The sequence below is a fragment of the Euprymna scolopes genome, chromosome 33, assembly GCF_053919585.1.
Source record: "Euprymna scolopes isolate OS-2025 chromosome 33, ASM5391958v1, whole genome shotgun sequence".
Classification (NCBI taxonomy): domain Eukaryota; kingdom Metazoa; phylum Mollusca; class Cephalopoda; order Sepiida; family Sepiolidae; genus Euprymna; species Euprymna scolopes.
In genome coordinates, this window is record NC_136514.1 from 57972586 (window position 1) to 57998670 (window position 26085).

Sequence of the window (26085 nt, forward strand, 5' to 3'; positions counted from 1 at the left end):
TCTTTTTATGTTTATAATATAAATACTCATTCAAGTTAGTTCTTTTTATGTTTTTAATATAAATACTCATTCAAATTAGTTCTTTTTTTATGTTTTTAATATAAATACTCATTCAAATTAGTTCTTTTTTATGTTTTTAATATAAATACTCATTCAAGTTAGTTCTTTTTATGTTTATAATATAAATATTCATTCAAGTTTGTTCTTTTTTATGTTTTTAATATAAATACTCATTCAAATTAGTTCTTTTTTTATGTTTTTAATATAAATACTCATTCAAATTAGTTCTTTTTTATGTTTTTAATATAAATACTCATTCAAGTTAGTTCTTTTTATGTTTATAATATAAATACTCATTCAAGTTAGTTCTTTTTATGTTTTTAATATAAATACTCATTCAAATTAGTTCTTTTTTGTTTTTAATATAAATAATCATTCAAATAAGTTCTTTTTATGTTTTTAATATAAATACTCATTCAAATTAGTTCTTTTTTATGTTTGTAATATAAATACTCATTCAAGTTAGTTCTTTTTATGTTTTTAATATAAATACTCATTAAAATTAGTTCTTTTTTATGTTTGTAATATAAATACTCATTCAAGTTTGTTCTTTTTTATGTTTTTAATATAAATACTCATTCAAATTAGTTTTTTTTTATGTTTTTAATATAAATATTCATTCAAATAAGTTCTTTTTTATGTTTTTAATATAAATACTCATTCAAATTAGTTCTTTTTATGTTTTTAATATAAATACTTATTCAAATTAGTTCTTTTTTATGTTTTTAATATAAATACTCATTCAAATTAGTTCTTTTTTGTTTTTAATATAAATACTCATTCAAATTAGTTCTTTTTTATGTTTTTAATATAAATACTCATTCAAATTAGTTCTTTTTTGTTTTTAATATAAATACTCATTCAAGTTAGTTCTTGTTTTATGTTTTTAATATAAATACTCATTCAAATTAGTTCTTTTTTATGTTTTTAATATAAATACTCATTCAAGTTTGTTCTTTTTTATGTTTTTAATATAAATACTCATTCAAATTAGTTTTTTTTTATGTTTTTAATATAAATATTCATTCAAATAAGTTCTTTTTTATGTTTTTAATATAAATACTCATTCAAATTAGTTCTTTTTATGTTTTTAATATAAATACTCATTCAAATTAGTTCTTTTTTATGTTTTTAATATAAATACTCATTCAAATTAGTTCTTTTTTGTTTTTAATATAAATACTCATTCAAGTTAGTTCTTGTTTTATGTTTTTAATATAAATACTCATTCAAATTAGTTCTTTTTTATGTTTTTAATATAAATACTCATTCACATTATTTTATGTTTTTAATATACATAATAATTCAAGTTAGTTCTTTTTTATGTTTTTAATATAAATACTAATTCAAGTTAGTTCTTTTTATGTTTTTAATATAAATACTCATTCAAATTGGTTCTTTTTTTATGTTTTTAATACAAATACTCATTCAAATTAGTTCTTTTTTATGTTTTTAATATAAATACTCATTCAAATTATTTTATGTTTTTAATATAAATAATCATTCAAATAAGTTCTTTTTATGTTTTTAATATAAATACTCATTCAAATTAGTTTTTTTTTATGTTTTTAATATAAATACTCATTCAAATTAGTTCTTTTTAATGTTTTTAATATAAATACTCATTCAAATTAGTTCTTTTTTATGTTTTTAATATAAATACTCATTCAAATTACTTCTTTTTTATGTTTTTAATATAAATACTCATTCAAATAAGTTCTTTTTATGTTTTTAATATAAATATTCATTCAAGTTAGTTCTTTTTTATGTTTTTAATATAAATACTCATTCAAATTAGTTCTTTTTTATGTTTTTAATATAAATACTCATTCAAATTAGTTCTTTTTTATGTTTTTAATATAAATACTCATTCAAATTAGTTCTTTTTTATGTTTTTAATATAAATATTCAAATTAGTTCTTTTTTATGTTTTTAATATAAATACTCATTCAAGTTAGTTCTTTTTTTATGTTTTTAATATAAATATTCATTCAAGTTTGTTCTTTTTTATGTTTTTAATATAAATACTCATTCAAATTAGTTCTTTTTATGTTTTTAATATAAATATTCATTCACGTTTGTTCTTTTTTATGTTTTTAATATAAATACTCATTCAAATTAGTTCTTTTTTATGTTTTTAATATAAATATTCAAATTAGTTCTTATTTTATGTTTTTAATATAAATACTCATTCAAGTTAGTTCTTTTTATGTTTATAATATAAATACTCATTCAAGTTAGTTCTTTTTATGTTTTTAATATAAATACTCATTCAAATTAGTTCTTTTTTTATGTTTTTAATATAAATACTCATTCAAATTAGTTCTTTTTTATGTTTTTAATATAAATACTCATTCAAGTTAGTTCTTTTTATGTTTATAATATAAATATTCATTCAAGTTTGTTCTTTTTTATGTTTTTAATATAAATACTCATTCAAATTAGTTCTTTTTTTATGTTTTTAATATAAATACTCATTCAAATTAGTTCTTTTTTATGTTTTTAATATAAATACTCATTCAAGTTAGTTCTTTTTATGTTTATAATATAAATACTCATTCAAGTTAGTTCTTTTTATGTTTTTAATATAAATACTCATTCAAATTAGTTCTTTTTTGTTTTTAATATAAATAATCATTCAAATAAGTTCTTTTTATGTTTTTAATATAAATACTCATTCAAATTAGTTCTTTTTTATGTTTGTAATATAAATACTCATTCAAGTTAGTTCTTTTTATGTTTTTAATATAAATACTCATTAAAATTAGTTCTTTTTTATGTTTGTAATATAAATACTCATTCAAGTTTGTTCTTTTTTATGTTTTTAATATAAATACTCATTCAAATTAGTTTTTTTTTATGTTTTTAATATAAATATTCATTCAAATAAGTTCTTTTTTATGTTTTTAATATAAATACTCATTCAAATTAGTTCTTTTTATGTTTTTAATATAAATACTTATTCAAATTAGTTCTTTTTTATGTTTTTAATATAAATACTCATTCAAATTAGTTCTTTTTTGTTTTTAATATAAATACTCATTCAAATTAGTTCTTTTTTATGTTTTTAATATAAATACTCATTCAAATTAGTTCTTTTTTGTTTTTAATATAAATACTCATTCAAGTTAGTTCTTGTTTTATGTTTTTAATATAAATACTCATTCAAATTAGTTCTTTTTTATGTTTTTAATATAAATACTCATTCACATTATTTTATGTTTTTAATATACATAATAATTCAAGTTAGTTCTTTTTTATGTTTTTAATATAAATACTAATTCAAGTTAGTTCTTTTTATGTTTTTAATATAAATACTCATTCAAATTAGTTCTTTTTTTATGTTTTTAATACAAATACTCATTCAAATTAGTTCTTTTTTATGTTTTTAATATAAATACTCATTCAAATTATTTTATGTTTTTAATATAAATAATCATTCAAATAAGTTCTTTTTATGTTTTTAATATAAATACTCATTCAAATTAGTTTTTTTTTATGTTTTTAATATAAATACTCATTCAAATTAGTTCTTTTTAATGTTTTTAATATAAATACTCATTCAAATTAGTTCTTTTTTATGTTTTTAATATAAATACTCATTCAAATTACTTCTTTTTTATGTTTTTAATATAAATACTCATTCAAATAAGTTCTTTTTATGTTTTTAATATAAATATTCATTCAAGTTAGTTCTTTTTTATGTTTTTAATATAAATACTCATTCAAATTAGTTCTTTTTTATGTTTTTAATATAAATACTCATTCAAATTAGTTCTTTTTTATGTTTTTAATATAAATACTCATTCAAATTAGTTCTTTTTTATGTTTTTAATATAAATATTCAAATTAGTTCTTTTTTATGTTTTTAATATAAATACTCATTCAAGTTAGTTCTTATTTTATGTTTTTAATATAAATATTCATTCAAGTTAGTTCTTTTTTATGTTTTTAATATAAATACTCATTCAAGTTAGTTCTTTTTATGTTTTTAATATAAATACTCATTCAAATTAGTTCTTTTTTATGTTTTTAATATAAATACTCATTCAAATTAGTACTTTTTATGTTTTTAATATAAATACTCATTCAAATTAGTACTTTTTTATGTTTTTAATATAAATACTCATTCAAATTAGTTCTTTTTATGTTTTTAATATAAATACTCATTCAAGTTAGTTCTTTTTGTTTTTAATATAAATACTCATTCAAGTTAGTTCTTTTTATTTTTTTAATATAAATACTCATTGAAATTATTTTATGTTTTTAATATAAATATTCATTCAAATTAGTTCTTTTTATGTTTTTAATATAAATACTCATTCAAGTTAGTTCTTTTTTATGTTTTTAATATAAATACTCATTCAAGTTAGTTCTTTTTTTATGTTTTTAATATAAATACTCATTCAAATTAGTTCTTTTTTATGTTTTTAATATAAATACTCATTCAAGTTAGTTCTTTTTTTATGTTTTTAATATAAATACTCATTCAAGTTAGTTCTTTTTTATGTTTTTAATATAAATACTCATTCAAGTTAGTTCTTTTTTATGTTTGTAATATAAATACTCATTCAAGTTTGTTCTTTTTTATGTTTTTAATATAAATACTCATTCAAATTAGTTTTTTTTATGTTTTTAATATAAATATTCATTCAAATAAGTTCTTTTTTATGTTTTTAATATAAATACTCATTCAAATTAGTTCTTTTTATGTTTTTAATATAAATACTCATTCAAATTAGTTCTTTTTTTATGTTTTTAATATAAATACTCATTCAAATTAGTTCTTTTTTGTTTTTAATATAAATACTCATTCAAGTTAGTTCTTGTTTTATGTTTTTAATATAAATACTCATTCAAATAAGTTCTTTTTTATGTTTTTAATATAAATACTCATTCACATTATTTTATGTTTTTAATATACATAATAATTCAAGTTAGTTCTTTTTTATGTTTTTAATATAAATACTAATTCAAGTTAGTTCTTTTTATGTTTTTAATATAAATACTCATTCAAATTAGTTCTTTTTTTATGTTTTTAATACAAATACTCATTCAAATTAGTTCTTTTTTATGTTTTTAATATAAATACTCATTCAAATTATTTTATGTTTTTAATATAAATAATCATTCAAATAAGTTCTTTTTATGTTTTTAATATAAATACTCATTCAAATTAGTTTTTTTATGTTTGTAATATAAATACTCATTCAAGTTAGTTCTTTTTATGTTTTTAATATAAATACTCATTAAAATTAGTTCTTTTTTATGTTTGTAATATAAATACTCATTCAAGTTTGTTCTTTTTTATGTTTTTAATATAAATACTCATTCAAATTAGTTTTTTTTATGTTTTTAATATAAATATTCATTCAAATAAGTTCTTTTTTATGTTTTTAATATAAATACTCATTCAAATTAGTTCTTTTTATGTTTTTAATATAAATACTCATTCAAATTAGTTCTTTTTTATGTTTTTAATATAAATACTCATTCAAATTAGTTCTTTTTTGTTTTTAATATAAATAATCATTCAAATAAGTTCTTTTTATGTTTTTAATATAAATACTCATTCAAATTAGTTCTTTTTTATGTTTGTAATATAAATACTCATTCAAGTTAGTTCTTTTTATGTTTTTAATATAAATACTCATTAAAATTAGTTCTTTTTTATGTTTGTAATATAAATACTCATTCAAGTTTGTTCTTTTTTATGTTTTTAATATAAATACTCATTCAAATTAGTTTTTTTTTATGTTTTTAATATAAATATTCATTCAAATAAGTTCTTTTTTATGTTTTTAATATAAATACTCATTCAAATTAGTTCTTTTTATGTTTTTAATATAAATACTCATTCAAATTAGTTCTTTTTTATGTTTTTAATATAAATACTCATTCAAATTAGTTCTTTTTTGTTTTTAATATAAATACTCATTCAAGTTAGTTCTTGTTTTATGTTTTTAATATAAATACTCATTCAAATTAGTTCTTTTTTATGTTTTTAATATAAATACTCATTCACATTATTTTATGTTTTTAATATACATAATAATTCAAGTTAGTTCTTTTTTATGTTTTTAATATAAATACTAATTCAAGTTAGTTCTTTTTATGTTTTTAATATAAATACTCATTCAAATTAGTTCTTTTTTTATGTTTTTAATACAAATACTCATTCAAATTAGTTCTTTTTTATGTTTTTAATATAAATACTCATTCAAATTATTTTATGTTTTTAATATAAATAATCATTCAAATAAGTTCTTTTTATGTTTTTAATATAAATACTCATTCAAATTAGTTTTTTTTTATGTTTTTAATATAAATACTCATTCAAATTAGTTCTTTTTAATGTTTTTAATATAAATACTCATTCAAATTAGTTCTTTTTTATGTTTTTAATATAAATACTCATTCAAATTACTTCTTTTTTATGTTTTTAATATAAATACTCATTCAAATAAGTTCTTTTTATGTTTTTAATATAAATATTCATTCAAGTTAGTTCTTTTTTATGTTTTTAATATAAATACTCATTCAAATTAGTTCTTTTTTATGTTTTTAATATAAATACTCATTCAAATTAGTTCTTTTTTATGTTTTTAATATAAATACTCATTCAAATTAGTTCTTTTTTATGTTTTTAATATAAATATTCAAATTAGTTCTTTTTTATGTTTTTAATATAAATACTCATTCAAGTTAGTTCTTTTTTTATGTTTTTAATATAAATATTCATTCAAGTTTGTTCTTTTTTATGTTTTTAATATAAATACTCATTCAAATTAGTTCTTTTTATGTTTTTAATATAAATATTCATTCACGTTTGTTCTTTTTTATGTTTTTAATATAAATACTCATTCAAATTAGTTCTTTTTTATGTTTTTAATATAAATATTCAAATTAGTTCTTATTTTATGTTTTTAATATAAATACTCATTCAAGTTAGTTCTTTTTATGTTTATAATATAAATACTCATTCAAGTTAGTTCTTTTTATGTTTTTAATATAAATACTCATTCAAATTAGTTCTTTTTTTATGTTTTTAATATAAATACTCATTCAAATTAGTTCTTTTTTATGTTTTTAATATAAATACTCATTCAAGTTAGTTCTTTTTATGTTTATAATATAAATATTCATTCAAGTTTGTTCTTTTTTATGTTTTTAATATAAATACTCATTCAAATTAGTTCTTTTTTTATGTTTTTAATATAAATACTCATTCAAATTAGTTCTTTTTTATGTTTTTAATATAAATACTCATTCAAGTTAGTTCTTTTTATGTTTATAATATAAATACTCATTCAAGTTAGTTCTTTTTATGTTTTTAATATAAATACTCATTCAAATTAGTTCTTTTTTGTTTTTAATATAAATAATCATTCAAATAAGTTCTTTTTATGTTTTTAATATAAATACTCATTCAAATTAGTTCTTTTTTATGTTTGTAATATAAATACTCATTCAAGTTAGTTCTTTTTATGTTTTTAATATAAATACTCATTAAAATTAGTTCTTTTTTATGTTTGTAATATAAATACTCATTCAAGTTTGTTCTTTTTTATGTTTTTAATATAAATACTCATTCAAATTAGTTTTTTTTTATGTTTTTAATATAAATATTCATTCAAATAAGTTCTTTTTTATGTTTTTAATATAAATACTCATTCAAATTAGTTCTTTTTATGTTTTTAATATAAATACTCATTCAAATTAGTTCTTTTTTATGTTTTTAATATAAATACTCATTCAAATTAGTTCTTTTTTGTTTTTAATATAAATACTCATTCAAATTAGTTCTTTTTTATGTTTTTAATATAAATACTCATTCAAATTAGTTCTTTTTTGTTTTTAATATAAATACTCATTCAAGTTAGTTCTTGTTTTATGTTTTTAATATAAATACTCATTCAAATTAGTTCTTTTTTATGTTTTTAATATAAATACTCATTCACATTATTTTATGTTTTTAATATACATAATAATTCAAGTTAGTTCTTTTTTATGTTTTTAATATAAATACTAATTCAAGTTAGTTCTTTTTATGTTTTTAATATAAATACTCATTCAAATTAGTTCTTTTTTTATGTTTTTAATACAAATACTCATTCAAATTAGTTCTTTTTTATGTTTTTAATATAAATACTCATTCAAATTATTTTATGTTTTTAATATAAATAATCATTCAAATAAGTTCTTTTTATGTTTTTAATATAAATACTCATTCAAATTAGTTTTTTTTTATGTTTTTAATATAAATACTCATTCAAATTAGTTCTTTTTAATGTTTTTAATATAAATACTCATTCAAATTAGTTCTTTTTTATGTTTTTAATATAAATACTCATTCAAATTACTTCTTTTTTATGTTTTTAATATAAATACTCATTCAAATAAGTTCTTTTTATGTTTTTAATATAAATATTCATTCAAGTTAGTTCTTTTTTATGTTTTTAATATAAATACTCATTCAAATTAGTTCTTTTTTATGTTTTTAATATAAATACTCATTCAAATTAGTTCTTTTTTATGTTTTTAATATAAATACTCATTCAAGTTAGTTCTTTTTTATGTTTTTAATATAAATATTCAAATTAGTTCTTTTTTATGTTTTTAATATAAATACTCATTCAAGTTAGTTCTTTTTTTATGTTTTTAATATAAATATTCATTCAAGTTTGTTCTTTTTTATGTTTTTAATATAAATACTCATTCAAATTAGTTCTTTTTATGTTTTTAATATAAATATTCATTCACGTTTGTTCTTTTTTATGTTTTTAATATAAATACTCATTCAAATTAGTTCTTTTTTATGTTTTTAATATAAATATTCAAATTAGTTCTTATTTTATGTTTTTAATATAAATACTCATTCAAGTTAGTTCTTTTTATGTTTATAATATAAATACTCATTCAAGTTAGTTCTTTTTATGTTTTTAATATAAATACTCATTCAAATTAGTTCTTTTTTTATGTTTTTAATATAAATACTCATTCAAATTAGTTCTTTTTTATGTTTTTAATATAAATACTCATTCAAGTTAGTTCTTTTTATGTTTATAATATAAATATTCATTCAAGTTTGTTCTTTTTTATGTTTTTAATATAAATACTCATTCAAATTAGTTCTTTTTTTATGTTTTTAATATAAATACTCATTCAAATTAGTTCTTTTTTATGTTTTTAATATAAATACTCATTCAAGTTAGTTCTTTTTATGTTTATAATATAAATACTCATTCAAGTTAGTTCTTTTTATGTTTTTAATATAAATACTCATTCAAATTAGTTCTTTTTTGTTTTTAATATAAATAATCATTCAAATAAGTTCTTTTTATGTTTTTAATATAAATACTCATTCAAATTAGTTCTTTTTTATGTTTGTAATATAAATACTCATTCAAGTTAGTTCTTTTTATGTTTTTAATATAAATACTCATTAAAATTAGTTCTTTTTTATGTTTGTAATATAAATACTCATTCAAGTTTGTTCTTTTTTATGTTTTTAATATAAATACTCATTCAAATTAGTTTTTTTTTATGTTTTTAATATAAATATTCATTCAAATAAGTTCTTTTTTATGTTTTTAATATAAATACTCATTCAAATTAGTTCTTTTTATGTTTTTAATATAAATACTCATTCAAATTAGTTCTTTTTCATGTTTTTAATATAAATACTCATTCAAATTAGTTCTTTTTTGTTTTTAATATAAATACTCATTCAAGTTAGTTCTTGTTTTATGTTTTTAATATAAATACTCATTCAAATTAGTTCTTTTTTATGTTTTTAATATAAATACTCATTCACATTATTTTATGTTTTTAATATACATAATAATTCAAGTTAGTTCTTTTTTATGTTTTTAATATAAATACTAATTCAAGTTAGTTCTTTTTATGTTTTTAATATAAATACTCATTCAAATTAGTTCTTTTTTTATGTTTTTAATACAAATACTCATTCAAATTAGTTCTTTTTTATGTTTTTAATATAAATACTCATTCAAATTATTTTATGTTTTTAATATAAATAATCATTCAAATAAGTTCTTTTTATGTTTTTAATATAAATACTCATTCAAATTAGTTTTTTTTTATGTTTTTAATATAAATACTCATTCAAATTAGTTCTTTTTAATGTTTTTAATATAAATACTCATTCAAATTAGTTCTTTTTTATGTTTTTAATATAAATACTCATTCAAATTACTTCTTTTTTATGTTTTTAATATAAATACTCATTCAAATAAGTTCTTTTTATGTTTTTAATATAAATATTCATTCAAGTTAGTTCTTTTTTATGTTTTTAATATAAATACTCATTCAAATTAGTTCTTTTTTATGTTTTTAATATAAATACTCATTCAAATTAGTTCTTTTTTATGTTTTTAATATAAATACTCATTCAAATTAGTTCTTTTTTATGTTTTTAATATAAATATTCAAATTAGTTCTTTTTTATGTTTTTAATATAAATACTCATTCAAGTTAGTTCTTTTTTTATGTTTTTAATATAAATATTCATTCAAGTTTGTTCTTTTTTATGTTTTTAATATAAATACTCATTCAAATTAGTTCTTTTTATGTTTTTAATATAAATATTCATTCACGTTTGTTCTTTTTTATGTTTTTAATATAAATACTCATTCAAATTAGTTCTTTTTTATGTTTTTAATATAAATATTCAAATTAGTTCTTATTTTATGTTTTTAATATAAATACTCATTCAAGTTAGTTCTTTTTATGTTTATAATATAAATACTCATTCAAGTTAGTTCTTTTTATGTTTTTAATATAAATACTCATTCAAATTAGTTCTTTTTTTATGTTTTTAATATAAATACTCATTCAAATTAGTTCTTTTTTATGTTTTTAATATAAATACTCATTCAAGTTAGTTCTTTTTATGTTTATAATATAAATATTCATTCAAGTTTGTTCTTTTTTATGTTTTTAATATAAATACTCATTCAAATTAGTTCTTTTTTTATGTTTTTAATATAAATACTCATTCAAATTAGTTCTTTTTTATGTTTTTAATATAAATACTCATTCAAGTTAGTTCTTTTTATGTTTATAATATAAATACTCATTCAAGTTAGTTCTTTTTATGTTTTTAATATAAATACTCATTCAAATTAGTTCTTTTTTGTTTTTAATATAAATAATCATTCAAATAAGTTCTTTTTATGTTTTTAATATAAATACTCATTCAAATTAGTTCTTTTTTATGTTTGTAATATAAATACTCATTCAAGTTAGTTCTTTTTATGTTTTTAATATAAATACTCATTAAAATTAGTTCTTTTTTATGTTTGTAATATAAATACTCATTCAAGTTTGTTCTTTTTTATGTTTTTAATATAAATACTCATTCAAATTAGTTTTTTTTTATGTTTTTAATATAAATATTCATTCAAATAAGTTCTTTTTTATGTTTTTAATATAAATACTCATTCAAATTAGTTCTTTTTATGTTTTTAATATAAATACTCATTCAAATTAGTTCTTTTTTATGTTTTTAATATAAATACTCATTCAAATTAGTTCTTTTTTGTTTTTAATATAAATACTCATTCAAATTAGTTCTTTTTTATGTTTTTAATATAAATACTCATTCAAATTAGTTCTTTTTTGTTTTTAATATAAATACTCATTCAAGTTAGTTCTTGTTTTATGTTTTTAATATAAATACTCATTCAAATTAGTTCTTTTTTATGTTTTTAATATAAATACTCATTCACATTATTTTATGTTTTTAATATACATAATAATTCAAGTTAGTTCTTTTTTATGTTTTTAATATAAATACTAATTCAAGTTAGTTCTTTTTATGTTTTTAATATAAATACTCATTCAAATTAGTTCTTTTTTTATGTTTTTAATACAAATACTCATTCAAATTAGTTCTTTTTTATGTTTTTAATATAAATACTCATTCAAATTATTTTATGTTTTTAATATAAATAATCATTCAAATAAGTTCTTTTTATGTTTTTAATATAAATACTCATTCAAATTAGTTTTTTTTTATGTTTTTAATATAAATACTCATTCAAATTAGTTCTTTTTAATGTTTTTAATATAAATACTCATTCAAATTAGTTCTTTTTTATGTTTTTAATATAAATACTCATTCAAATTACTTCTTTTTTATGTTTTTAATATAAATACTCATTCAAATAAGTTCTTTTTATGTTTTTAATATAAATATTCATTCAAGTTAGTTCTTTTTTATGTTTTTAATATAAATACTCATTCAAATTAGTTCTTTTTTATGTTTTTAATATAAATACTCATTCAAATTAGTTCTTTTTTATGTTTTTAATATAAATACTCATTCAAGTTAGTTCTTTTTTATGTTTTTAATATAAATATTCAAATTAGTTCTTTTTTATGTTTTTAATATAAATACTCATTCAAGTTAGTTCTTTTTTTATGTTTTTAATATAAATATTCATTCAAGTTTGTTCTTTTTTATGTTTTTAATATAAATACTCATTCAAATTAGTTCTTTTTATGTTTTTAATATAAATATTCATTCACGTTTGTTCTTTTTTATGTTTTTAATATAAATACTCATTCAAATTAGTTCTTTTTTATGTTTTTAATATAAATATTCAAATTAGTTCTTATTTTATGTTTTTAATATAAATACTCATTCAAGTTAGTTCTTTTTATGTTTATAATATAAATACTCATTCAAGTTAGTTCTTTTTATGTTTTTAATATAAATACTCATTCAAATTAGTTCTTTTTTTATGTTTTTAATATAAATACTCATTCAAATTAGTTCTTTTTTATGTTTTTAATATAAATACTCATTCAAGTTAGTTCTTTTTATGTTTATAATATAAATATTCATTCAAGTTTGTTCTTTTTTATGTTTTTAATATAAATACTCATTCAAATTAGTTCTTTTTTTATGTTTTTAATATAAATACTCATTCAAATTAGTTCTTTTTTATGTTTTTAATATAAATACTCATTCAAGTTAGTTCTTTTTATGTTTATAATATAAATACTCATTCAAGTTAGTTCTTTTTATGTTTTTAATATAAATACTCATTCAAATTAGTTCTTTTTTGTTTTTAATATAAATAATCATTCAAATAAGTTCTTTTTATGTTTTTAATATAAATACTCATTCAAATTAGTTCTTTTTTATGTTTGTAATATAAATACTCATTCAAGTTAGTTCTTTTTATGTTTTTAATATAAATACTCATTAAAATTAGTTCTTTTTTATGTTTGTAATATAAATACTCATTCAAGTTTGTTCTTTTTTATGTTTTTAATATAAATACTCATTCAAATTAGTTTTTTTTTATGTTTTTAATATAAATATTCATTCAAATAAGTTCTTTTTTATGTTTTTAATATAAATACTCATTCAAATTAGTTCTTTTTATGTTTTTAATATAAATACTCATTCAAATTAGTTCTTTTTCATGTTTTTAATATAAATACTCATTCAAATTAGTTCTTTTTTGTTTTTAATATAAATACTCATTCAAGTTAGTTCTTGTTTTATGTTTTTAATATAAATACTCATTCAAATTAGTTCTTTTTTATGTTTTTAATATAAATACTCATTCACATTATTTTATGTTTTTAATATACATAATAATTCAAGTTAGTTCTTTTTTATGTTTTTAATATAAATACTAATTCAAGTTAGTTCTTTTTATGTTTTTAATATAAATACTCATTCAAATTAGTTCTTTTTTTATGTTTTTAATACAAATACTCATTCAAATTAGTTCTTTTTTATGTTTTTAATATAAATACTCATTCAAATTATTTTATGTTTTTAATATAAATAATCATTCAAATAAGTTCTTTTTATGTTTTTAATATAAATACTCATTCAAATTAGTTTTTTTTTATGTTTTTAATATAAATACTCATTCAAATTAGTTCTTTTTAATGTTTTTAATATAAATACTCATTCAAATTAGTTCTTTTTTATGTTTTTAATATAAATACTCATTCAAATTACTTCTTTTTTATGTTTTTAATATAAATACTCATTCAAATAAGTTCTTTTTATGTTTTTAATATAAATATTCATTCAAGTTAGTTCTTTTTTATGTTTTTAATATAAATACTCATTCAAATTAGTTCTTTTTTATGTTTTTAATATAAATACTCATTCAAATTAGTTCTTTTTTATGTTTTTAATATAAATACTCATTCAAATTAGTTCTTTTTTATGTTTTTAATATAAATATTCAAATTAGTTCTTTTTTATGTTTTTAATATAAATACTCATTCAAGTTAGTTCTTTTTTTATGTTTTTAATATAAATATTCATTCAAGTTTGTTCTTTTTTATGTTTTTAATATAAATACTCATTCAAATTAGTTCTTTTTATGTTTTTAATATAAATATTCATTCACGTTTGTTCTTTTTTATGTTTTTAATATAAATACTCATTCAAATTAGTTCTTTTTTATGTTTTTAATATAAATATTCAAATTAGTTCTTATTTTATGTTTTTAATATAAATACTCATTCAAGTTAGTTCTTTTTATGTTTATAATATAAATACTCATTCAAGTTAGTTCTTTTTATGTTTTTAATATAAATACTCATTCAAATTAGTTCTTTTTTTATGTTTTTAATATAAATACTCATTCAAATTAGTTCTTTTTTATGTTTTTAATATAAATACTCATTCAAGTTAGTTCTTTTTATGTTTATAATATAAATATTCATTCAAGTTTGTTCTTTTTTATGTTTTTAATATAAATACTCATTCAAATTAGTTCTTTTTTGTTTTTAATATAAATACTCATTCAAATTAGTTCTTTTTTATGTTTTTAATATAAATACTCATTCAAGTTAGTTCTTTTTATGTTTATAATATAAATACTCATTCAAGTAAGTTCTTTTTATGTTTTTAATATAAATACTCATTCAAATTAGTTCTTTTTTTATGTTTTTAATATAAATACTCATTCAAATTAGTTCTTTTTTTATGTTTTTAATATAAATACTCATTCAAGTTAGTTCTTTTTATGTTTTTAATATAAATACTCATTCAAATTAGTTCTTTTTTATGTTTTTAATATAAATACTCATTCAAGTTAGTTCTTTTTATATTTATAATATAAATACTCATTCAAGTTAGTTCTTTTTTATGTTTTTAATATAAATATTCAAATTAGTTCTTTTTTATATTTTTAATATAAATACTCATTCAAATTAGTTCTTTTTTATGTTTTTAATATAAATATTCATTCAAGTTAGTTCTTTTTTTATGTTTTTAATATAAATACTCATTCAAATTAGTTCTTTTTATGTTTTTAATATAAATATTCATTCAAATTAGTTCTTTTTATGTTTATAATATAAATATTCATTCAAGTTAGTTCTTTTTTATGTTTTTAATATAAATACTCATTCAAATTAGTTCTTTTTTGTTTTTAATATAAATACTCATTCAAGTTAGTTCTTTTTTATGTTTTTAATATAAATACTCATTCAAATTAGTTCTTTTTATGTTTTTAATATAAATATTCATTCAAGTTAGTTCTTATTTTATGTTTTTAATATAAATACTCATTCAAATAAGTTCTTTTTTATGTTTTTAATATAAATACTCATTCAAGTTCGTTCTTTTTGTTTTTAATATAAATACTCGTTCAAGTTAGTTCTTTTTATTTTTTTAATATAAATACTCATTCAAGTTAGTTCTTTTTTATGTTTTTAATATAAATACTCATTCAAGTTAGTTCTTTTTATGTTTTTGATATAAATACTCATTCAAATGAGTTCTTTTTATGTTTTTAATATAAATACTCATTCAAATTAGTTCTTTGTTATGTTTTTAATATAAATACTCATTCAAATTAGTTCTTTTTATGTTTTTGATATAAATACTCATTCAAATTAGATCTTTTTATGTTTTTAATATAAATACTCATTCAAATTAGATCTTTTTTATGTTTTTAATATAAATGTAGAGAGTGGGTATTTTTTATAAATTGATATTTAAAAAAATCCAAATGGAAATAGCCATGCCAAGGTAAAAGTTACAATAACAAACTTCACTGAATAATCTCCCTAATACAAGCCAAATTGTTTGTTTTTTTAATTTTTTCCCTAACCTAACCCTAAACTAAGTCAATCTCATTCATTTTATATTATGTAAAAACATCAGATTTGATTTTACATTCTACAGAAAGTCAGAACTGTTTATGTTGCAACTGCAAATTTCTGGAAACATATTCCTAAAAACACCAATGTGCATATAACAAAATAACAACCTCCAATCAAATTGAACAAAAATATTGCAAAAAAATAAAAATATTTTGTAAATATTCTGTATTATCAAAAAAAGAAAAATGCTTTAAAGTAAATACACTTAGGATATTCGTCAAAGTGCATATTTGTAATTAACATGTCATTCCAAAGCAAAGGGACTCAGCATGGTAATGTAATTCAAAATCAACAGAATTATGAAAACATTTTAAATTTTCATCTTACTTAAGAAAGTAACAGACCAGAAAGAATATATAATCAAGAAAAAAATGATTGGAAGTTCTTTTATCAGTATATCACAGAATATAACTGCCTTGTAAAAATGAAATAGCAATTTGTCATATGCAATGTTAATTACATCTAACAGCAATAATTTGACTCATTTAATATATATATATGAGTTACGAATATATATTTATGGCAATTATATGTATGTATATTAGGAAAAATTAAACACTTATTATCATAGCACAGAACATAACAAAACCGATTATTTTACACCCAATCAGTCACAGGAATAAAAGTAAATTAAGGAGCTGAGCCGATTTCAGAGAGAAAAAGCATTAACTTCTAAGGTCAAAGTAAAGTCCTGTTAAATGATGTTGTTGCTAATTCATTGATGAACTATACCTCCCTGTTTCAATCAGAACATCACAATCTCCTGGTTTTGCATCTTAGTATACATTTAATTGATATCAACACACCATGATCTTGAAAATAGCTGTGAAACTACCTGGAAAATACCTGGCAAATGAACCTAGTGCAAGAGAGATTCAAACAATGGCACTTAAAGAGACAGTTAGAATCTTAAAAAGATCTCTTTGTTGGAATATAGGAGATAGCAGGTGAATGTCTGGCATCTGGTAGGATGCCCAATCCCAACTTGAACAAACTAATGAGAAAATTAAAAAAAAAAAAAAAAACGTACTCAGACATTATGCATATAATTATATTTCTATATTTTATCACAAAAATTTACCCTTTTGAAAAGTATGTTTGGACAATAGAGACTTTATTCAAACAGAATTCAAATCCTTGTAAAAAAAAAAAATCAATCATATATCACATGATCAGCTCCATAACTTAAATGGATCTCCATTGTTTTAATTCTGAACTATCTTAAGAGATTTTAACATCTCCCCATTTCTCAGTACCTTACATAAAATGTAACTTACTTGAAATTCTGGCAGCCAACCAATCAACTGTCTATTTTTCATATGGGGTTCTAGCTAACCCATTCAGTATAAACCATTGTACCTGGAGAATTAACTTAAAAAAGAAATGCACAACAGTTATAAAGCAACAAAATAGTCACTTACTTCTCCAAGGCCAAATGTTCTCTTGAAATTGCAAAATAAATCGTATACAAGAACAACGCCATCATCCTGAATGCAGAGGAGATCTTCCGTACATGTCCATCCAATCGTAAGGAGATTCCCACTGCTCCACTAGAAATGTGAACAAAGAAACTAATCAAGGTAAGAAAGTGATTATACATTTGCAAAACAAAACACCAAACTAGAATTAGTACAACTAAAAGAGCCCATGATGATCAAATTTTTTGGTACTTATCTATGATCCGTTTTTCCATGAATGTTACCTCCATATATTCAGCTTAAATTCAGTATATTCAGCTTAAATTCAGTATATTCAACTTAAATTGCTGGAATATAAGTAAATACTCAGCCAATACATCAAACTACAGTTAATAAATTGAAAGAAAATATTAGTTTTTAATTGTGCAAAAATTTAAATCATTAAAAATAAATCATTTTAGTGAAGTTGTCACAATGAATTCAGCAGGTTTGCAGATTATGCTACAGTCACCGGAAAAAGATCTTTCATTTTGCCAGGAATGGAAATTAATCAAAAATACATGTGGTCCCACAACATTGCAACTGTTCGGAATTTACATTGTAACCAATTGGAGACATTTGCAAAAATTATATTTTTAGGAATTGCAGAAATCCCCACCCCTCCACTCAAAAAAATAAAATACCCTTTCACCCTGACTTTAACAAAAAAATAAAAACATTTTGTCATAAAAATATATTTTATAAACACCCACCTGTAAAAAAAAAAAACCTTCTTTAAAACAGTAACATTTCTTACGAAAAACAACAACCAAAAAAAGTTTTCATTCGTAGCTACACACATCATTTTACAAAAAAATAAATATTTATTCATGAAACTTACCGTAGGTTGATTAAAAAAAATTTATTGTATTTCCATTTTTCTTGATTGAAATTACTATACGATAAAGGTTTTCTATCATGATGCTTTTTTTTTTTCTTGCCTTTTAAAAATTGATCAATGCTCAGCATATTCCAGCAGTTTTATGTAAATTGCTAGAATATGCCAGCAGAACATCAATGGAAAAATGTGTCATTTTCTCCATACATACAGATTTTTTTTTTATTCACTTCAAACAAGGCTACTATTCAGGACCATGTTTAGAGGGGCATACAGCATAATCACGTTTGACACACTGGTTCTCATCAGATCACCAGAATTAAGTAACAATGAGCCTTGCCAAATAGTAAATGTTAAGGAGTCATAATAGGGGTCAAAGTTAAAAAAAATTTGACCTTTGTGGTCTCTACCAAATTACTCAGACAATTTCTGGTCTAAACATTTGAAATTTTACATAAGGTGTATTCAGAGATAGGCCAAACTTTTTAATCGGTTTGGGTCGAAAATTTGAGCTAACAATATATAAATGTATGTATGTATGTTTGCATGTCTGCCTAAAACTTTCGACAGAGGTGATGGATTTTCACAAGATTAGTATCGTTTTGAAGCTCAACACTTTAGGCGACAAATACCAAACAATTGCCTAAAACATTAATTTCTTCACCCTTAACTGGGCACTTTTCTACAGGGAGGATCGCTTTTTTCACTGATATTTTCGAAAGTCATCCCCTCTTTTCGATTGTCTAGCCTTAATTTAAACCTACATCACTTCCAGTTTGGCGGTGGTCGTAACAGCAAAGACGCCACGTTTTTTCCCCATTCTTTTCCTCCTTCGTGGTACTGGTTCGAGCCTGCCTTCCTACTACCAGCTTTTTTTTGTTTTTTTTTTGCTCAACACACACCTCCAAACACCCAGGCACCCATGCTAGTTTTAACTATTGTAAACATGTGCTGTACAGCATGATTTGCTAGTGCATACAACTGGCATACATTACAGTGATACAAGATTGGTCAAAGGTGGTGGGGCAGAGAAAACTGAAAATATCTTTGGACAGCGCTCAATCACCCAAGAAAAAAAATAAGTATCCATTGAATGTTGGGATCGGCTTTTGTGAGAAAAAACAATGTCCAGGATTATATACAGATAATGGAGACATTTTTAGATGTTATATATACAGATAATGGAGACATTTTTAGATGTTATCTTTAGTGGACGTCTCAAGTGGCCAAACTCAGAGCATTAGAACAGTGATCATTAACAAAAGGCTAGAACCAGTCAGGAGTGAAAAGATTTCAGAAGATGGAAAGGGGACAGTCAAAGCTGGACCCTCCTTACTGGAGAAGAAAGACGAAAGAGTTGAAGCTGAATGTTGGAGGGCAGTTGGTTTTGGTGAGAGTTACCAGGCAGTTGAGCCAGTGTACACCGCCAGACCGGGTGGGTCTCTTGGGGACTCTTGGATGAAGAACTGTGTCAAGGAGTCATGTATTTAGATTTGGTCAGGCAAATATCTCATTCTGTAAGTCTGCTATTCAGCCTTGAGAAAACAAATAGCCCTTGTAACCTCCGAGAAATAAACATAATTATTTAGAACCAAGGCTTGTGCTTTTTGTTTTCTTTTAGATGGAGGATTCTTCATTACAGCACTGACAATGCTGACAAAAACATTGGGCTGGCACAACAAGTGGAGACAATTACAGTCAGCGCATTTAATGTACATTATAAATAATCATCATCATTTTTTACATGTTAGCATGTGTTGGATGGTTTGTAGAAATTGGTTTTCATACTAACCTATCTCTGGCCATGTCTTTATTTATCCCTCTTTCTCTCTCACGCCCATCTTTATCACTTCCTTCCATGTTTTCTTTGCCTTTCTCTGCAAACTGACCCTGCTACTTCACTAATAACTCAAGAACTTTCATATATTCCTTCAATGTGCCCATATTTCTGCACTGTCCAGATTTAATCTTCCTCTTTTTAATACTCATACTACACATCCATCATATTATTCTTATATCATTTCTCTTCATGTAATGCATGTCCTTAACCATCAATGGACAGGTTCCACTTTCATATTTATTTATTTATTATTTATTTTCTATTTATTTATTAATTTATTTATTTTCCATTTAGTTTCGTCTAACAACTCTTGCTGACATTTTTTAATTGATGACCTGTACATTTCAGTTGACCTATATAATTTTGCCCTATATATTTTTTTCGCGCCTTTAACATTTCCTGTCTGGATCATTTTGACTTTTGCTTCCCTTTATTTTATATTTTATATTTAACTTTATCATTGTTTCCCCTCTCTCTCTTCCCTGATCTTTCTTATTTATATTTATGTCTCGGAAGTAGAGTGAAAAGCATATCTTATTTTTCTTTTATTAATATTATTGGAATCTTTTCTTTATTCCTTGTACACATTTTTGTGAATTATTCCATGGATTTCTACCTTTGGGTTATTATGGACCATCTTCTTCCAATTACGGGATTTCCTGGGATTTTACTTGTACAAATGGAAATTCTTTTAACTTTCTTGAAGTTTTACATTTGGATTTTACCATCACTGGATTTTTTATTTTCCACCAGACTATCCATTCATGTATAATCACCTTTTTCTTCACTATATTCCCTCTGCTTCACTTTTTTTATTTTCAAGTAAGATCTTTGACTTACATTGTTTCATCAAATACTTCTGCATGCAAAATCCGATCCCGCATTTTGCTAATTCCTACCCTCTGATGAGAAGGAAAGTATTTCTTCGAAACTCCGCGGATTAAGGATTATCCATTTATCTAGTGTTTCCTTTTCAGATTAAATATGTTTTTAACTCATTTCAAAGTGTTTTTTAACATATTTTATTAACTGTTTGCTCATATTATAAGCTCTATTTCCTATTTGGTTTTATCAAGCTTTTACATCTGGCTGAGATAATTTTATAAATATTAATTCTTTAATATTTATAATATACTTTAATTTTACTTGAATTATAATATACTTTAATTTTACTTGAATCATTTTGGTAAATTTAATTGTAATTTTTATTTTATTTTATATATATATATATATATATATATATATATATATATATATATTGTTAATGATGTAAACTTACTCGCATATGGCTAATCTCTTTTCCAGCTGCATTGTAGACATAAAGAATTGGTTTTGTTGTGGGAACTCTTGCAAGTTTACTGTCATCTCGGATAAGAGCTGAAAAATAGATGAAAAAATTGATAAAATAAAAATGTTCATCTGGATACACTGATAAGCTTCAATTATCTGAGTGTTCATGAAAGAAAGGAATATTGTTAGAAATGTCAAATTACAGAGAAATGGTAAATATACAAATTTGTAATAGGTATTCCAAACCAAAATTTTATTTTCATTATATCTAAAAACTTTGAACTTCGGCCACATAGATCTTAGCAATAACAAATACTATCAACAATGATGAAATGTATTGTTGAAGAAAAGAAAGAAAACTACTAAAGATATGTCTACATTGTTACTACAGCCAATAAATTAGAGTTGATCATGACTGACAATAAACAAATGAAAATGATAGATATACAAGTGGATAGATTTGAACAGCACCACTCTCTAGAAGTGGTCAAAGTGACCAAAAGAGGGAGAATGAGTCAAGGATGTTGGACAATGTTATCTTGCTGCATTTGAATCTCAATATAATGAACCATATTTTTTAGCTCAACAGCTACGTGGACAGAAAGAGAGTTGCAAACTAACATCATCCTTAAAAATCTCTAGTGTGTATAATGGTAGCCATGTCTACAAAGATGCACTTTATGTATCTGTTGTCTTACAGTGGCAAGACATCTTCACAACCATACCATGGTTAATTCGTGTGTTGAGATCAAGAATAGCTGTTACATAATGCAGAAGCCCTATGTCAATAGCGATAAAGTGAGCTAGCATCGATTTTGTACATGTCATAATGATCCAAATCTGTTAAACAAAATAATTCTCACAGGTGGTTTAAAGATATGTGATGTAGAGTTAAAACAAGGAAAAACAAGTCAAATGGCGTAGACACTACAGATCATTAGAGGAACATAAAGCAATGACGTCACATTTGTCAAGCTGAGAAAAAACAATAGCTTTCAAAAAGAGTTTGTCAATGCCAGACAAATTAGAAACGTCGAATAATGTGAGTTGTGAGAGACAATGGCTAACAATATATATATATATATACATATATATATATATATATATCCACATATATATTAAGGACATTTAATTGATTTATTTCAGTAATGAAAACATTACATGTTTATAAAAATAAGAACCAAACACAATTGTGAATGCAAGCATAAAAATTGAAAGTCATTCAAAAAAAATTTCAGGATGAGACACAAAAGATGTAAAATGGCTACCACCAACAACAGATATTTTTGTGGCTGAATATAAATAAATGCAAAATGCATTTTGACATTACAAGACTGATGATAAATTTATAAAAACAAAACAAATCCAATGCCTTAGCAATTGCAGACTGTTGTTTGATCTAGTTGTCCTTTCTAGATCATGTCAACATGATAGAAACAAATGTTCAGACATTTTGGTGATCAAATGTAAATAGATGCATGATGAATTTTATCACTGTTGATTGATGGACATTATAAGACTGAAGATAAATAAAAAAAAAAAACATAAAAAATATGGAAGTGAATTTTCCAATGTAGAAATCTTTTAGATGGTTTAAATAATTCTTTCTTGAAGATTTGACCATTTTTTTGATTTGTGGCAGAATTTACCATTAGTCGCTTGAGTTGATTCCTTCAAATGAATTCATCAAATTCTGAATGAAAACTGACCAAACACGGCAGTTCATTGCCAACATTAGACGAGTGACAGCACATCTTGATTTCTACCAACGAACATCGTAGATACGTGCACTAATAATCAGTTCTGTTTTATTGTGCTGAGCCATGTTTTGATTTTTCAAGCCACAAAGTGGAATCAGATTGACCACTTTTCTAATGAATTTGTTTCATAGACACTGAAAACCATGATCAAACCTGTGAGGACGCCTCGCAAGGAGAGGTGGCCGAAGAGAAGAAATTTGGCACAACTTGTAGACATCTTGAAATGAACAGCTGCTAGTGAACTCACATGCGACAGAGAGATAATGATCAAAGACTTTCACTGGCCAGGTTAGTTGCTTAGTTTGTTTTATGCCATATCAACCCTTTTTAGGGTATTTGATGCTGAATCACATAATTTTGGAAAAAGTTTTCACGTTTCAAGTTCTTTATATTTTCAAATATTTATTCATGATGCAGTTCTGAATTATTGAGGTGAGGTATGAATGTTTGTATTGTTCTGATTGTTCAGACAATTATTCTCATCTTGGATGTTATTGGAAATCTATATATATAAAAGGCAAAATGTGTGTGACCATTTCGTGTATGTCTTCAAAAGGCTTTTCTCACACACACTCCCAGGTTTGTTACTATCGCTTACAACTGTTTATATGGGTCCTATATCATAATATGTAGGATTTGGGAACGCGGGTCGTCTCTAGATTTATTTACGTCGACTTTTATGAGATTCGCGCTATTTCACTTTCTCCCCGGTTCCTCCAGCATTTTAGTATAAATACAGTGAAAAACGTTGGGTTCTCGGCTTTGCTCTGCTTTCCCCCCCTTCCCACCATCATCTGGGGTGAAGTGAAAACTAAAAATAACGATCGCACAATGACCTCATTTAGCGTCGTCCTGTCAATCAAACCTCTTTTAGCTTTATAAGCTTTAACTTAACACGCTAATCAATTACTCTCACTCGTGGTCGAGACCGTTAAGTAGTTGGCATTGGTTTCCACTTACGCGTCAAAGCTTCCGGGTTCAATCCCTCCTCCCGACCAAACGTTTTTTTTTTATTACTTCACTTATTCTTTAGTTTACCCCCCCCTCCCCATACACAGGTTTATTTATGCCATTTTTTTTCCGTTTTGGTTTTGGATTTTTTTTTTTTTACATCGTCTTTTTTATAATATTTAAGCAGGATTATTAATTACCCCCCCCCTCCATACACACACCTACAAACACCCGGGCAACGCCGGGTACCCCCCCCCCCGCTAGTCTATAATATAAAACTCACCTGTCTGTTTAAATGTATGTATGTATGTATGTATGTCTGCCTAAAACTTTCAACAGAGGCGACAGATTTTCACAAGATCGGTATCGTTTTGAAGCTCGACTCTTCGGATGACAAATATCGAAAAATTGGCTAAAACATTAATTGCTTCACCCTCAAGTGGGCACTTTTCTACAGAGAGGGGGGGGTCGCTTTTTTCGCCGACATTTTCAAAAGTCATCTGCTCTTTCCGATTGACTAGCCTTAATTTAAACCTTCGCCACTTCCAGTTTGGCAATGGACACAATGGCAAAGACTTCACGTTTTTTTTCTCACGTTCTTTTTCTCCTTCACGGTATGGGTTCAAGCCTGCCTACTACCACTTCTTTTTTTTTTTGTAGCTCAATGCACACCTCCAAACACCCGGGCAATGCCAGGCACCTACGCTAGTAACATGTAAAATGAAAATAATTGTCCCAACAACCAAAATAATACAAACATTTCCAATCAAATCAATTGATTGCCTGCTCTAGTTGCGGACCCATCGTGTTGCACCAGGAGGAAGCTTTATATGCCTCTCTGCAATGACTTAGTTCATAATATGTTGTTGTCTACATTGCACTGTAGAGAACTTATTGTTGATTTTATAAAATTATTTTTTTATACAATGGCTTGAATTAAAGTTTAAAATATAAAAGTCAAGTTTCTGGTTCAATTGTGCTCTAAACAGAAACATTCATTTTGAATGCATCTCTATCATATCATACTATTGATTTTATATGCCTGCCTTTTCTGCATATGTGGTGATAATGGCTAGAATTTAAGTTTAAAATGAAAACATCATGTATTAAAAAAGAGTTGTCAATATAATCGGTCCCACTTTATCAACTAAGCTACAGCCCGTCTCATCGCTGTAATGTTGAATCACTGTGCCTGTTTTACAAATATTTTAATGGAATGTGCTCTGATGAACTTGTTTCCCTTGTACCCTCTTGACGTACATAGCCTCGACAAACCTGCTTAGCAATAAGATCTTACCCCTTCACTGTTGCCAGAAAGCTTTCTATTCTAATAGTTTCTTCCCTCGAACAGCTAGACTTTGGAATTCCCTTCCTGCTACCTGCTTCCCTGGCTGTACTGATATGCTAAAATTTAAATGTAACATAAACAAATATCTTGTTAATCTTTCCTAGACATGGCCCCAAATAGTAGCCCCTTACGTCCAAGTGGCGATATGCTTTATAAGGGGTGAACATGAGTAAAAAAAAAAAAAATTGTGCTTTAAACAGAAACATTCATTTTGAATGCATCCCTGTTATATCAAAGAATCTACTGTTAATTTTATATGTCGGGCCTTTCCGTTTGTGTGTCAATAAAACTTCTCAAATGCACTTGTATAAAGAGGGTTTGAAGTTAGAAAGTCAGTAGAGACGGAGACAGTAGAGTGAGATGAG

The 26085-nt window shown here is 22.0% G+C and overlaps 1 protein-coding gene across 2 annotated transcripts in view; it reads right to left on the reverse strand.

The window, feature by feature from the left end:
- LOC145258238 (vacuolar protein sorting-associated protein 16 homolog) overlaps positions 1 to 26085 on the reverse strand; it is a 134345-nt gene that overhangs the window by 102675 nt on the left and 5585 nt on the right. For both annotated transcript variants that reach the window (XM_080116202.1, XM_080116201.1), the window contains exons 3-4: positions 21651 to 21748; positions 17658 to 17786 (exon numbers count right to left, since the gene is read on the reverse strand). In XM_080116202.1, coding sequence (XP_079972328.1) covers positions 17658 to 17786; positions 21651 to 21748 — 227 coding nt within the window. The remainder of the gene's footprint in view (positions 1 to 17657; positions 17787 to 21650; positions 21749 to 26085) is intronic.